The sequence below is a fragment of the Gekko japonicus genome, unplaced genomic scaffold (assembly GCF_001447785.1).
Source record: "Gekko japonicus isolate JY-2015 unplaced genomic scaffold, Gekko_japonicus_V1.1 scaffold81, whole genome shotgun sequence".
Lineage (NCBI taxonomy): Eukaryota > Metazoa > Chordata > Lepidosauria > Squamata > Gekkonidae > Gekko > Gekko japonicus.
In genome coordinates this window covers 1,155,949-1,170,329 of record NW_015162476.1, presented here as the reverse complement: position 1 = coordinate 1,170,329, position 14,381 = coordinate 1,155,949, and the positions used below count along the sequence as shown (strand labels likewise).

At 42.9% G+C, this 14,381-nt stretch overlaps 1 protein-coding gene across 1 annotated transcript in view; it reads left to right on the top strand.

Moving 5' to 3' along the window:
* BANK1 (B-cell scaffold protein with ankyrin repeats 1) overlaps nt 1-14,381 on the top strand; it is a 240,865-nt gene that overhangs the window by 194,459 nt on the left and 32,025 nt on the right. Inside the window, exons 9-11 of the mRNA XM_015405768.1 lie at nt 4,221-4,332; nt 6,115-6,411; nt 13,183-13,446. Of these exons, the coding sequence (XP_015261254.1) occupies nt 4,221-4,332; nt 6,115-6,411; nt 13,183-13,446 (673 nt within the window). The remainder of the gene's footprint in view (nt 1-4,220; nt 4,333-6,114; nt 6,412-13,182; nt 13,447-14,381) is intronic.

The window sequence follows — 14,381 nt, the reverse complement described above, 5'->3', positions numbered from 1 at the left end:
GACTCTCCACCCAACTTCTGTACTCCATAATGTGATTCAGTATTATTAACTGTGTATACAGTTCCTATTTTACACCCATTTTCTTTTTTCTGTTTTGTTTTGAATCCTGCATGAAAGCAGAATGAAACCCAATTTGAAAACAAAACAAAACAAGGAGAATTAAGAGATGACTGGTGGAAGAGTTTGGCAGGATATTCCATCTGATAACTACTTATTTTCCCATACCAGTGAGCAACATTTGAGTGAAAAAGCTTGCTTAATGCCAAGAAATGTTCTATGTAAGTCTTGGGTGAGACTGCAAAGCCTGCTGCTATTTTCCTGCTACCCAAATACAATATATTTACACCTGTGAATCAGAGGCAGGCCTGGTTCTTTATTGTCAGGCTTGCCTTGCATCTGTTTGATGCTGGCAAGTGTATTCAAGGTACCTGACTTGGGAAACAGAGGGACAATCCATCCCACATTACATTTATTTAAGACCTGATCGTTTCAATGGGACTTATGTATGTACAGTTGTTGACTGGGTGGTAGCCAAGAAAAAAACACTGGATCCTCTTTGTAATTCAGACTAATAGCTCTGAGCCACCTCCAGTTTGGCAGCTTCAAGGCCTTTTGCAAAGAAGAGAAAATCGTCTAAGGTTTGGATTCCATTTAAGGTTTTATATGTAGCTGGACTCATCAAGTAACAAGCTATTCATGAATTACGGAACAGAACTGAGTGCAGTTTTTATGGGAACACTGTAGAAATCTTTACTTTAGTGGGGGCGGGGGGAGAAATGCCATTTATCTTTGTCTTAAGGTCTTTCTATGCCAAATGAACAAATGTAGTCTGTTATGGATTTTGTTGAAATTTTGCAGAGTTATTATATGTGTTGATATAAGCATTATATGTGTCAAAATAGATCCAAGCCTATTTTATTAAAAAGGTAGTACTGGAGACAGAGCCATGCCCCTCCCAAAAAGTGACATTTCCCCCAAAATATGCTCTATCTACATTTAGGAAATATCAACATTTCCAGGAATTTCAGCACCTATTCTCTTTTAAATATTTTAATCCCACTTTTCTTCCACGCTGGGGACTCAAGGCAGCTTACAAGACAAAATACACACAAACAATGTAAATTTAAACAAATACATACAACCTAATAGGCTATGGTCATCAGGCATAGCCTGGCAACCAGAGGGAGACTGTGCAGGGGACAAGGGCAGTTGGTAACACCCTGGCATTGCTTCCAGGGGAAACCCAGAGGTAACATCAGTTCACTCTAGAAATCTCTGGAAGCTACATGAAATTGGCCAACCACCTGGCAGACCTGCAGTAGACCCAACAGTCAGATCTAAAATGGGCAATAAGCCATAAGAATATACTGGAAGGGTAATGGTTGTGGGAGCACCACTCATAGAGGACCACAGGCTGCAAGTAGGGTTGCGAATCCCCAGTTGTGGGCGGGGGATCCCCTGGTTTGGAGGTCCTCATGTTTTTCGAGGAACAGCCACAGAAGTAACTATATGCCACAGATGCCAGCCTCTTTCCCAGCTCCTCTCCAGATGAGGAAGTGAGAGGCTCACATAGTTTCCTGGTTTAGCTGTCATCAGGGGAGGGTAGCTAAACAGGCCTGCGGTATACTGGTTAGAGTGTCAGACTAGGAACCCAGGTTTGATTCCCCATTCTGCCATGGAAAGCTTTCTGGGTGCCCTTGAGCTAGCCACACACTCTCAGCATAACCTGCCTCACAGAGTTGTTGGGAGGATAAAACAAAGGAGAAGAGAATGATGTAAGCTGCTTTGGGTCCCTATTGAGGAGAAAGGTATGAGATAAATAAAGTAAATACGGTGTGTGGGCACTGTGCCTTCACAGAGAAGAGCCATGCCCACAGAAATTATCCTGTAAAAAAAAACCCAGCTAAAAAGCAGCACATATATCAAAGACTGACTGCCAAGGCCAGTCTGAATGGGAAGTTCTTACAGTTGTTCTTACAATAATTTAAAAAACAAAAAAAAGAAAGTTCACTTTTTTGGCAGATTTCTATATGGCACAGGACTGCAACACATGCTACTTAGATTTTAAAAAGTCCAGTAGCACCTTTAAGACTAACAGACTTTATTGCAGCATAAGCTTTGTAGGAACACAGCTCTCTTCACCAGATGCATGGAGGGTATGAAGAAATTGGCCAAAGATATATAGGTGGTAAGGGGAGGGTGGAGAGGATGCACCTATATTACACACACACACACACACACACACATATACATATACTAGGAATAAGGTCCATTGTGGAAATAAATACAATGAGCTCTAGAAAGAGGCTTTGGGAAGAGTGCCAAGGCCTTGGGCACTCAGTGCCAATTTGCTGTGGTGACCTCCTCAAGCCCCACCCTCTCCAGGTTCCATCCCTCAAATATCCAGGAATTTCCCACCTGGAGTTGGCAACCCTATCTCCTTCACAGCCAATCATCAACCTACCTTTATTTCCCCCTCTTCAGCTTTCCTTCCCCACCCACCACCCGCACGTGCTGTCTCTACTGTGCTCTGAAGCCCTGACTGCCACATCACATTGGCTGTCATGGGGGGGGGCATCTCAGCAGGGTATAAGGACACAGAGTCCACCATTCTCCAGGGGAAATGATCTCTGCCATCTGGAGAGCAGTTGTAATTCTGAGTGATCTCCAGCCCTCACCTGGAGATTGGCAACAATGGTTTACCAGAAGGAAAATTAGTCTTTTTCTGCAATGGGGACCAAAGCAGCTTACATCATTCTCCTCTCCCCCTTTTGACTTGCACAACAACCCTTTGAGGTAGGTTAGGCTGAAAGTCTGTGACTGGTCCAAAATCACCCACTCAGCCTCTACAGCAAGAACCTGGATCTAGGAGACCCTGCACTGAATCATTGACTGCTACGCCTAAGGTAGCTAACCTCCAGGTAGAGCCTGAAGATCACCAGGTATCACAACTGAACTCCAGACAACAGATCTCCCCCCCCCCCCCGGAGAAAATAACTGCTTTGGAAGGTGGGCTTTATGGCATTCTGTTCAGCTGAGGCCTCTCCCCTCCCCAAACCCTTCCATAGACTCTACCAGAAAATCTCCAGGAATCTTCCTACCTGGAGCTGGCAACCCTAGTCATCAGGACTGGTCCCAATGAGTTCCTCACAAAGGCTTGCGAAGGGTTTCCTTTCTTTGTCTGAACTAAGCTTGGTTGCCTCCTGTGCTGAAACAGGCTCCAGTTTACAACTCAGCTGTTCGCCTCCCACCCTAGTCCCGTGCGCGTATCTTGCTCCTTAAGTTTGCTGCCACCACTCACTGAGCTGTCACTAGGGTTGCCAAGTCAAATTTTCTTACCGGCGGGGGAACCATAGAAGCTTCAGGTAGAGATTACATTACAAGATTGTTGTATCATGTATTGGCTCTAAAGTTTGTGGTATAGAGTAACCTGGAAAAAAACACATTTTTTTTTAACTCTTGTGCTTTGTTCCAAGGTTTTTTAATGCTTGTACAGCATTTGAATTTGTGAAGTAGAAATCTCACAGAAACAGTTTAAACAGAAGTCGGTGACAGGCAGAATAAGCTATTGAGTATTGATTGGGAGTACAGTAACCTCAGTCATAATCATGTTACCTTGTCTATCTGAGCTTAAATCAGCATTTAGGAATTGAAGTTCATTTTGTTCCTGTGAGTTTTAGGATATAGACAGACATATTTATTGCATGTGGTCAAAGGCCATCACAAAAGGGAATTAAGAATATAGCGGTAAAAAGTCGATCAATTCAGGATATTATAATATATTCTGGATATGGATCCTAGATATATAGTTCCATGATATAACCAATGCATTACAAAATCAGTGATTCTCTTCCTCTAGTTACCTCAATATCTGTTTCATTCAGTATTGTAGGCAGGGGGAACAATGCTGCAAGCTGCATTGGATCTGCATGTATTCCCGAAATATTAATTATTGGGGGGGGGTGTTGGCTATATATATTGTTACTTATCGTTAGTTTAAAAATTATATAACATCTTAATGCTATTTCTATGGTGTAATTAATAAGGTTACATATTGTCTCATCTGGAAAGGAAACCTTTTACTATTAGGCCTTCTCTCAGTTTCTCTTTCATAAGCTTTTATAGCATTAGAATTTATAAGCAGAGGTGGGAAATCAGAAATCTCACGCAGAAGTAGGAAACAGACAGGCTGCATTGTTAAGTATTCCTTGATTTTTCAGATTCATGAAGATGACTACAAAAGACGTGAACAGGAGGAAGAGAAAGTGAATTCTGAAGATGACATTTACATGATTATGATGCGCCCAGAACCTCTTCATGATGGACATTCCTGTAAGTTTCTAATAGAGAGATTTCAGCTACTGCTCTATTGAGTCCTATTATGCCACAGTGTAATGCATCATGATGGTTACAGCTACTGGGAAGAGTAAAGTTTGCTGGCCAGTGCTAAGCTTAGTAGTTTTCAAGCATTTTAAAAGGCATGGGGGTGGGGAGACAAGAGTGCTTGTTGCCACTGCACTGCTAGCTAAATCAAGTTTGGGCCCTTGCAGCAATTTTAAAAGGGCTAAATTTTCACCTAAAATGGCATTAATGGCCACAGGTTGGAACCTTATCTGCCATAACATGTTGTTTGGCTCTAAGTGTTGGGATAAGGGCTCCATATTTTTCATGGAGGAAGTCCTATCTTCAGACCCTGGTATGTCCAGTTAAAGGATTCCAAGTAGCCAGCATTTGGAAACACCTTTCTCTTTCTGAGAGCTCCTGTCAGTTACAGTAGACAATAGTCAGTTGGGTGGGGCGGTTTGACTAAGAATTGTTACGGAAACCCATCTGAATAATTCAAGGTCTCAAAGGCCAAGGAAAGATGGTAGCAGGCTCCAATTGTTCTGATGTTTCCAACAGCAAAACAGTTGATTGACGAGCCATTGCCTTTATGTCACATGTGAACACACATGAAACTACCTTATACTGAATCAGCCCACTGGTCCATCAAAGTAAGTATTGTCTATTCAGAATGGCAGTGGCTCTCCAGGGTCTCAGGCTGAGGTCTTTCACATCACCATCCACCTGGTACTTTCACCTAGAGATTCTGGGGATAGAACCTTTTTCATGTAAAGAAGAGCCTCTTCCACTGAGCCAGTATGCTTTCACACATGCTAAATAATGCCATTTCAATCCACTTCAGCGACTGTTTGCAAGTGGATTTTGCTGTCTCACACAGTAACATCCAGTTGTAAACTGCATTGAAAGTGGATTGAAAGTGTGTTATTTAGTGTGTGAAAGCAACTTTCACCTTGCCAGACTTTCCTATCAGAAATGAGTTCTCTTGCCTGACCCATGTCTTATATCCATATGGTGGCCGTTGATGTTACTATCTTTGCTAGTGAGACAATCTACTTAAATGTAGTCAGTGGCTCTGAGACACATCCCAGAAGGTCCTGCTCCATCAAGAGGTGCAGTTCAATGGATAGAAAGCATTGTTCCTGCCGGTGGAAAAAAAATACATGAGTCATATATTTTACTCCAAACTGACAACAACCTACCAAAGTCTGTGGTAGGTTTGTTGTGTATATCTGAACACAGTGAGAACGAAGTCACACAGAACCCCTCACAAACAGTCTTCACAGCAGTTCAAATTGCTTCTCCCAAGGGCAATGTTTATCCCATGCTAAAAAATGTTAAATGATAAGCAGGCAAGGCATTATCTGTTAGGAATAAAGCATACCACTGCACGAAGTTACAACTTGCTTCTCTCTCCTGTATGTGCTGTGCTGCATTAGGAATCAGGCACTCTGAGCTGGGGGGGACTGGAGGGGGGGAGGGGCAGGCACAATGCCTCTGCAATAATTTGGCAAAAGCCTAACGTTATCACGTGCACAAATGTGTTGTGTAGCGGAGTTGCAAATCCTAATGAAAGCCTCCACTGTTCATTTAATAAATATTTTAGTCGCTCCTTCACCAGAGTTCTACGTCTGACAGCTTTCTGCTGTATTAGTTCATAAAAGTTTTATTAGCGGCTCTTCTGTTGCTTCGGTGGAAAATCTGCAAAATATGAAATGCATCCAGATGGTGTATTTTAAGTGGAATAACAATGCATCCTCCTAACATCAACAGACATGCCAAGGACAAGAGAACAGCCTGGATTCTGCTGGGAAATCCAGAATGAAGCAGAAGCAGAAGCTGAAGCAGAACAGGAAGAAGAGGAAGGCACAGCCAAAGAAAGGGCTGATGAAGAAGCAAATAAGAACATGGAAGAGTCATATCAAGAAGATGACAGCTTGTATGCTACTATAGATGAAGGGGATCCTGAAGCCAACACAAGAGACATGAACGATGGTAAAGGGCCTCCATTGCCACCTCGTGTTCAGCTGACAACCCCAAGACAAGATGAACCTCTCTATGTGTCTCCAGGTACAGAATCATGGCGGAAATAAAGGCCCTCTCTCTTATATTTGCGGCAGGGTCTTAGTCATTTTAGGATTTTATTTTATTTTTTAAATTGATGATAGTAGGAAGAATGGCAGTATTGAACTGATATGGGAAGCACACAAGCAATTAACCTAAAGGCCAGTCCATATCTCTGGGAATTGATGGAACTTCAGATTGCCATTTCAAGGATATGTTTGTGGCATGTGCAAAGCCAGATCACATAAGAACATAAGAGATGCCAATGTTGAATCAGGCCAATGGCCCATCCAGTCCAACACTCTGTCACACAGTGGCCAAAAATACCAGGTGCCATCAGGAGGTCCACCAGTGGGGCCAGGACACTAGAAGCCTTCCCACTGTTGCCCCCCCCAAGCACCAAGAATACAGAGCATCAATTGCCCCAGACTGAGAGTTCCTATCTATACCTTGTGGCTACTAGCCACTGATGGACCTCTGCTCCATATGTTTATTCAATTCCCTCTTGAAGCCGTCCTTGCTTGTAGCCGCCACCACCTCCTATGGCAGTGAATTCCATGTGTTCATCACTCTTTGGGTGAAGTACTTCCTTTTATTCATTCTAACCCGACTGCTCAGCAATTTCATTGAGTACCCACAAGTTATTGTATTGTAAGAAAGGGAGAAAAGTACTTCCTGCTCTACCTGCTCTATCCCATGCATAATCTTGTAAACCTCTATTGTGTCGCCCCTCAGCCATTGTTTCTCCAAGCTAAAGAGTCCCAAGCGCTTTAACCTTTCTTCATAGGGAAAGTGTTCCAACCCTTTTACCGTTCTAGTTGCCCTTTTCCGCACTTTTTCCAATGCTATCACATAATAGCATGCATGCTCGTCATCACTCATTGAAAGTAACATTAAATGATCACTTGTACACCATTAAATTCAATAGGCCCAGATGGAATTTTACCCACACAGAATGCTTTTCAGTGGAGGCAATTTTGCTTCTCATTGAAAATAATGCTATGCTGAGCCATCCAGTAGAAACGCGTAGTTATTGGTTTTCTATAGAAAATGTATATGCCACTGCCCAAGGTGCCTTATAAAGTAAAATCAATACAATAAAATCACAAAAACAACATTCAGTAGCTTAAAATGCTATTCATAAAACAGTTTAAAAAGATGGAACATCTCAGTTAAAATGAATTAAACAAAGAAATCATTTGATTTGGTGCCTCAAGGAGAGTAAGGTAAGCTTTAGTGGACAGGGTATTCCAAAGGAGAGGTTCCACCACTGAAGAAGCCTCTCTGGTTGTCATCTGCCTCTCCTCTGCAAGCAGGGCTCAGGGCTAAGCTGATGAGCTAGATAAGCTCACAGACTTAGATTCAGAAAAGATCTAGAAGACCAAGATTCAAATCCCTCCTCTGCCATGGAAGCTTGCTGGGTGACCTTGAGCCAATTGCTCAGCCAAACATTCCTCAGCAGTGGTGTGAGGATAAAATGTGGAGAATGATGTTTCAAGATACCTTGGATCCCCTTGGGGAGAAAAACATGGTATAAATATGGTATAAATATCCAAATAAATACATAAACTGACAAATGCTGGTTTGCTTAACTTTTGTGGGTAGGAGTTACCTCAGAATTAGGTTTGTGTTTGTTTCTTTAAAAGATTTTTCTTTTTTAATTTTTACTTTTCTTTTTAAAAGATATGTTCTGCCAATATGGGTGTTCCCCCAAGTACACAAAATGCTAGATGTGGCTGGCCTCATTGTGAGGATTTGGCTGTCCACACAGGAAGCCGGCCTTTGGGCTATTAGCCGTAGGGATAAGTAAGATGGACTCTACACGTTTAAAGTGGTTTGTACATCCTTCCATTTCTTCAGGGAACTCTGGAAATGGTAGTTCTGTGAAAGGGCTAGGCATCCCTAACATCATCATCATCATCATCATACTTTCCATTTATTAATCGCTTTCCCCAGTGGGCTCAAAGCGATGTACAGTTACTCAATATAGACAAAGGGAAGACAACATATATTCATTTAATTGCACACGCCTTCACTGCCCGTCACTAAGAACATGGAATTCTTAGCAATAGCATCAAACTTCAATTGCCAAGAATCTTTTGGAGAAACCATGGCAATTAAACCGATGTAACTTTGCAGTGTAGAAACACCCAAGGTATTTCAACACAAAGTGTGCTCCTTTTTAACTGCTATTTTTACAGGACATGCAGTAGTTTGATAGAAAACATGGTGAGGTTCACTTCCTTGAAGAAATTTAAAAGGAGAAGTGCAAAAGACAGTAATGCCACACATCATAAATATATCACTCCCTTGCAAGATAGAGCGCCCCTCCCTTCCTTGTTATCCTTGAAACACCACTTTTCTCACAAGAAAATTGGAGAAGGGATTTTTAAAAATCCAGACTTCTTGGACAGAATTTAAAATGGCTGGCCGGCCAGTCTACTGAGTGGGGCCTTGGCTGCCCCATACATGAATAATTCTATGGCATCACAATTTTTTCTATAAACAGACAGATACAATCTCAAATTCTAGGCAGCACCAGTTAATATCCTGGGAATGAAGCAGATTCCCACAGAAGCACTTTCAGTACGGATCTTTTGGTTTAATTGTGCTGTGTTTCTGCAAAGCATTAGGTTGGTTTCATCTTTGTGAGGAGATAATAATATTTTCTTTTCAAAGAGGAACTGGAATGAGTCATCCTTCCACATATTTCAGAGAGCCATTTACCACAGGTACTGCACAAGAATTGCTAAAAAGCAATCTGGAGCTTGACTCCTCTTTCCCAGGAAAGTTCATTTGCCAGGAGCAGGGGTGTATCCTATGGATCTTCAGAGACCAAAAAGCGAATGTAGTCAGGAGAATGATAATAATAGCATGGCAGCTTATTCCTTGCAAGAAATGCTTGATGTTGTAGGCATTATATCTAATGGGTGACAGGTCTTTCTTTTTTAAATGCATTTTTTATTAATTGTGGTAAAGGAAATACCCCGACTGCATGAAGAACAAATCATGTATTTCTTTAAATATTTATATAACAACCCTTGCTGAAACAAGTTCTCATAGAATTAACAGCTGGGACACTGAAGGTGAGCAAGTAGTGGAGATACTGGGTAAGACTGAGTCTTTTAGCTCCAGAACAGACGTTGACAGATAATTTATTAGTGCTTGTCCCCGGTGACAGGTGACTAGGGCTGTCAGCTCCAGCTTGGGAAATACCTGGAGATTTGGGGGTGGAACCTGAGGAGGGTGGGGTTTGACTTCCTTCCAAAGCACCTCCCAAGGCAGCCATTTTCTCCAGGTGGAGTGATCTCTGTCACCTGGAATTCAGTTGTTATCCCAGGAGATATCCAGTCACCACCTGGAGGTTGGCAAATCTGCAGGTAAGCCATATGGTTCCTCTCTGGTCAAGCACTTAAACAGGATTAATAAATGTTGGCATTCTTCAGGGAATTCCAGAATGTCTGAGGAGGGTTTGGGATTGCTTAACAGAGTTCTCAGCACCTTCACCAAACTCCCAAGATTCTTGGATAGTGGGGAGGGAGTCATATCACTTATATTGGCTTTAAACTGATACAGTTCTTACTGAATATATGCCCTGAGAATTCTTTGATATACCTGAACACAAGCAAACTAAGTCATGTAAGATTTTTCTTCTCCAAAGGTTACCAGCCCTGGGTTGGGAAATACCCAGAGAGTGGGGGAGGGGGAGGGCAGAGTTGGGGGGGGGGGGAACCTGAGCATGGTACAATGCCATAGAGCCCACCCTCCAAAGTAACTATTTTCTCCAGGGGAACTGATCTCTGGAGTCACCTGGAGATCAGCTGTAAAAGCAGGAGATCACCAGGCCCCAGTTGGATGTTGGCAACCCTGGGGATATGTGTTTTCTTTTCTTTTTTTCTGACAGAATACTCCTCAAACACTATTTTAAAAACTGGCAATCTTAATGTATACTTAATGCACATGATAACAGCCAGCCATGTAACCCTAAGTCTGTTGACATTTCATATAGACCTAATTTTGTTTTTGTTTTTTGTTTTTTTTCACTCAGTGCCCTTTGTACTGAGAAATAATAGCTTTGACCACATGTACACATTTAGGACATGTTTGCGTGAAAGTTTCTCCTAGCCCAGTTGAACATTAATAGTCATTTATATAATGGATTTTTAAGTGTTCAAAGTACTTCATATACCTTCTCTCAGGCCATGCTAAGCGTAACAGCAGCTGCCATGTTTGCTCTTCACATGCATATCCAGTTCATGTATAACACATGGGAAAGAAATCTAATTTGAACCTTCCCCTTCTGCTTATCTTGCTGTAGTCTATCACCCAGACTCCAGTTTTGGTCAGTCCAGATCCAATACTAACAGAAAGCTGAGCTGGAGAAAAACATCTTTTAGACATTAGTTGCTGTAGATTTTCCGGGATGTGTGGCCGTGGTCTTGGCATTGTAGAACCTGACGTTTCGCCAGTAACTGTGACTGGCATCCTCAGAGGTATAAACACAGAAAGAATTCCATCTTTCTGTGTTTATACCTCTGAGGATGCCAGTCACAGTTACTGGCGAAATGTCAGGTTCTACAATGCCAAGACCACGGCCACACATCCCGGAAAATCTACAGCAACTAATGAACTCTGGCCGTGAAAGCCTTCGACAACATATCTTTTAGACAGACGAGGGCTTAGGGTTGCCGTATCCCCATTGGCCACTAGCAGGGGATGGGGAGGGGAAGGCTGCCAGATCCAGGTTGCAAAACTCCTAGGAATTTGGGGATGGAGCCTGGGGAGGACAGGGACCCCAGTGGGGTACAATGCCACTGAGTCCACTCTCCAAAGCATCCATTTTTTCCAGGAGAACTGATCTCTGTAGTCTGGAGATGAGCTGTAATTCCAGGGGATCCCCAGTTTCTACCTGAAGGCTGGCATCCCAAAGGGCACTGGGCATGGAGACAGAGAGTTTGAGGACAGTAACATGAACAAGCAAACATAGCTGCTACTTTCTTGTGTAGTTTAGCTCTGAGGGCACCCTAACAATAGGCCTGGAAAGTAATAGGTCAATATTATGATTGCCTATTATAAACCATAAATTAGGGAGAAATTCTCACCAAAATGATATGCATTGTGAGAAAGGACAACCAATTACATGGAAAGTGCAAGGTATTTTTTACATGGGAGCCATTCTGTGTCAGAAATCTAGAATCTTAAAATCCAGTACTAGATAGGATGAGAAATCTCTTACGGGTTCTCCAGGTACATTTAAGTAGCTAAGTAGATGTTTGTATATATGGTTACTAGCCTGATACCCATGCTTCGCTATGGTATTTAACTTCCGTAAATCCACTTGTAATACTGATGATGTAAAGTTTGAAATGTAACATTTGTTGTAGGAATTCTAATGGAGAAGATTGTAGTATAAAAATGAAGTGAGGCATGCATACTTTTTTCCCCCTTTCTACTGAAGGACCTCTCTGTAGACTGCTGGGACGGACTCTCTTATGGCTTTAAGCACCCTGCAACCGCTGCTGCACCTTGACAGACAACCGCTTGTTAGGTGTAGGAGGTGGGGGGAGTGTGTTGGAAGCTATCAGAGAGGCTGGGCCAGCAGCATTGCTAAGGTGATCCTGCTGCAGCGGCGGCCCTGATGGATTAAAGTACCCTGGTCCTGCTCCTACACCTGACAGACACCTGCCTGTCTGGTGTTGGGGGGATTATGTTTAAAGGCATCAGGGAGGCTGGGCCAGCAGCAGGGCTAAGGCAATCTTGCTGAGCAAACCTCCCCGGCAGCTGTAAGCATCCCACCTCCTCTCCTACACCTGACAGGCAGCTGCCCATCCAGTGAGGGAGGGGGAGGAGTATTAGAAGCCACTGTGGAGGCGGGGCTGGCACGATCACTAAGGCGTTACTGCTAGGGCAGGCTCCGTCGTGGCTTTAAGCAGCCTGCAACTGCTGCTGCACCTGACAGACAACTGCCTGTCAGGTGTAGGAGAGGGGAGAATGTCTGAAGCCATAGGGAGGCTGGGCCAGTAGCTTTGCTTCACCTCACAGGCGGTTGGCCACTCCTGATTTCCTCAACTGTTATTAGCTCTCTGTAGTCCCCAGTAACTGTTGGTTTTTTTTACCTCAGAATTCTGAGATCTGCAGCTGACCAATGAGAGAGTGGGGGGTGCAGGGAGAGAGCTGCCTGGCAGCCGCATAGTAATAAATGGGGGAGCACATTTTCCCCCTTTTAACCCACTTAGGGGTCGAATTTCTAAAAATCCCTTCTTAGCGAGCACCTACGCCATGGTGGGAACGCTCTCCCCAAATTTGGTGTCTCTAGGTCCAGCAGTTTGATTTTATGGTGAGGGGACTTTCTTTTATATAGATAGATGCTTTCAAAACAGCATGATTCACTTATGCAACTTACTCCCATTGAACTTAGAACCAACTCAGCTTCTAAATTTTCATTAAAAATTGTCAGGAGCTGATACTAGTAATACTTAGCATTTGCACAACACTTCTTTGGTGTTCAAAACATTTCATTCCAATGAAATGGTATAATTTTAAAGCCAATTTTGTCTCTAATAGACACTGTAGAAATGATTGAGGTCATAAGGGGATATATTCAGATTCAGCCACCCATATTTAAAATTGAATATATGGGTCTCAGCATGCAATCTGATTATTATTTTTACAAATGTTTACATTGGCAGGGGGTTTATGTTTACATTCACCTTGGCAACCCAGGGACTTGAAATCACTAGGATCTGTATTATGAAGGTGCCCTTCTGTGTTTTGCAGAACAGGAAATGGTTAAAGACAAAAAGAAAAATGAATATACATTTGAAGGCCTGGAAGAAGAGGATTTACCCAGGGAAGTAGGAGAGGAAGATCCATACGCGACTGCACAGTTGGATGATGGTGTATACGATGCAATACTGGCTAGCGCTACTGAAAAACGAAGAAAAGATGGTAGATCCTTTATTATGAACCGGCCGCCAGCACCTGCACCTCGTCCTTCATCTGCCCCTGTAAAAGAGGAGGTCATGTCTTACATAGCACAAGGTAACCCTTTTCGGCATTCATCTTCAAGACATTCATTTAATAATGCCTGATGGACTATCAGACTGAAATGAACATTTCAATCTCAGTCCAACATTCTTTGCTCATTCAAGTTTTGGCAGTGGCAAAAAACTAAGATGCTAGAAGATTATGGGTTTCATTCTAGACACTGCCAACATAAGACACTGGTGGGACCAGGCTTTTCACATTTTCCCCTCCTGTAAATCCCCCTGTAAATCCTGAAAAGAGAATCCTAGGAGCTCAGAAACCGACATATACAAAACGTCATACAACACAGGGCTGCAGTGAGGAGGCAGAAGCAAGTGATAACACCCAGGGGTCATTTCGTAGAAAAAGAGCTAGGGGAACTCATTAGCATAACTCATTAGCATGTCCCACACCCCCTGACATCACCGGAAGTGTGTCAAAAGGCAGGTGCCAAAAGTGAAACTGAAAACAAATTTCATAAATACACAGGAATGCCAGGTATCTGGAATCCCACAATTTTTTTTTAAAAAAATCAGAATATACAGTGCATATGGACTGATTCACTGAAAAAGACACTCAAAGCCATTTTAAACAGTATATCACTCAACAGATTGAAGAGGCTATTGCCTGCTACCATGAAGTATTAAAGAATCAGCTGCATGAAACCATCAGCAATCCCAAGCAGGTGCCTAAGGCCCACCTTGCAAGCTCCTGGCAGAGGCACCAGGTCAAGAATTCTAGCTGCTTGAGGCTCAGTTCTTATCAGCCCCCTCTATCTTCATCTCAGGTCTTGCAAGGTCACCCCTCTGGGACCAACGCAAGTAACTCTCTCTTTCTTTCTCTGACAGCTTTCTCCACACGCTTTTGTTCTGAGCAAGCTGAGCAGGATGCCTGCTTCTAAGAGAGGACTTCTATACTGACAGGCATGAGCAGGGAATGAGAGGACAGAA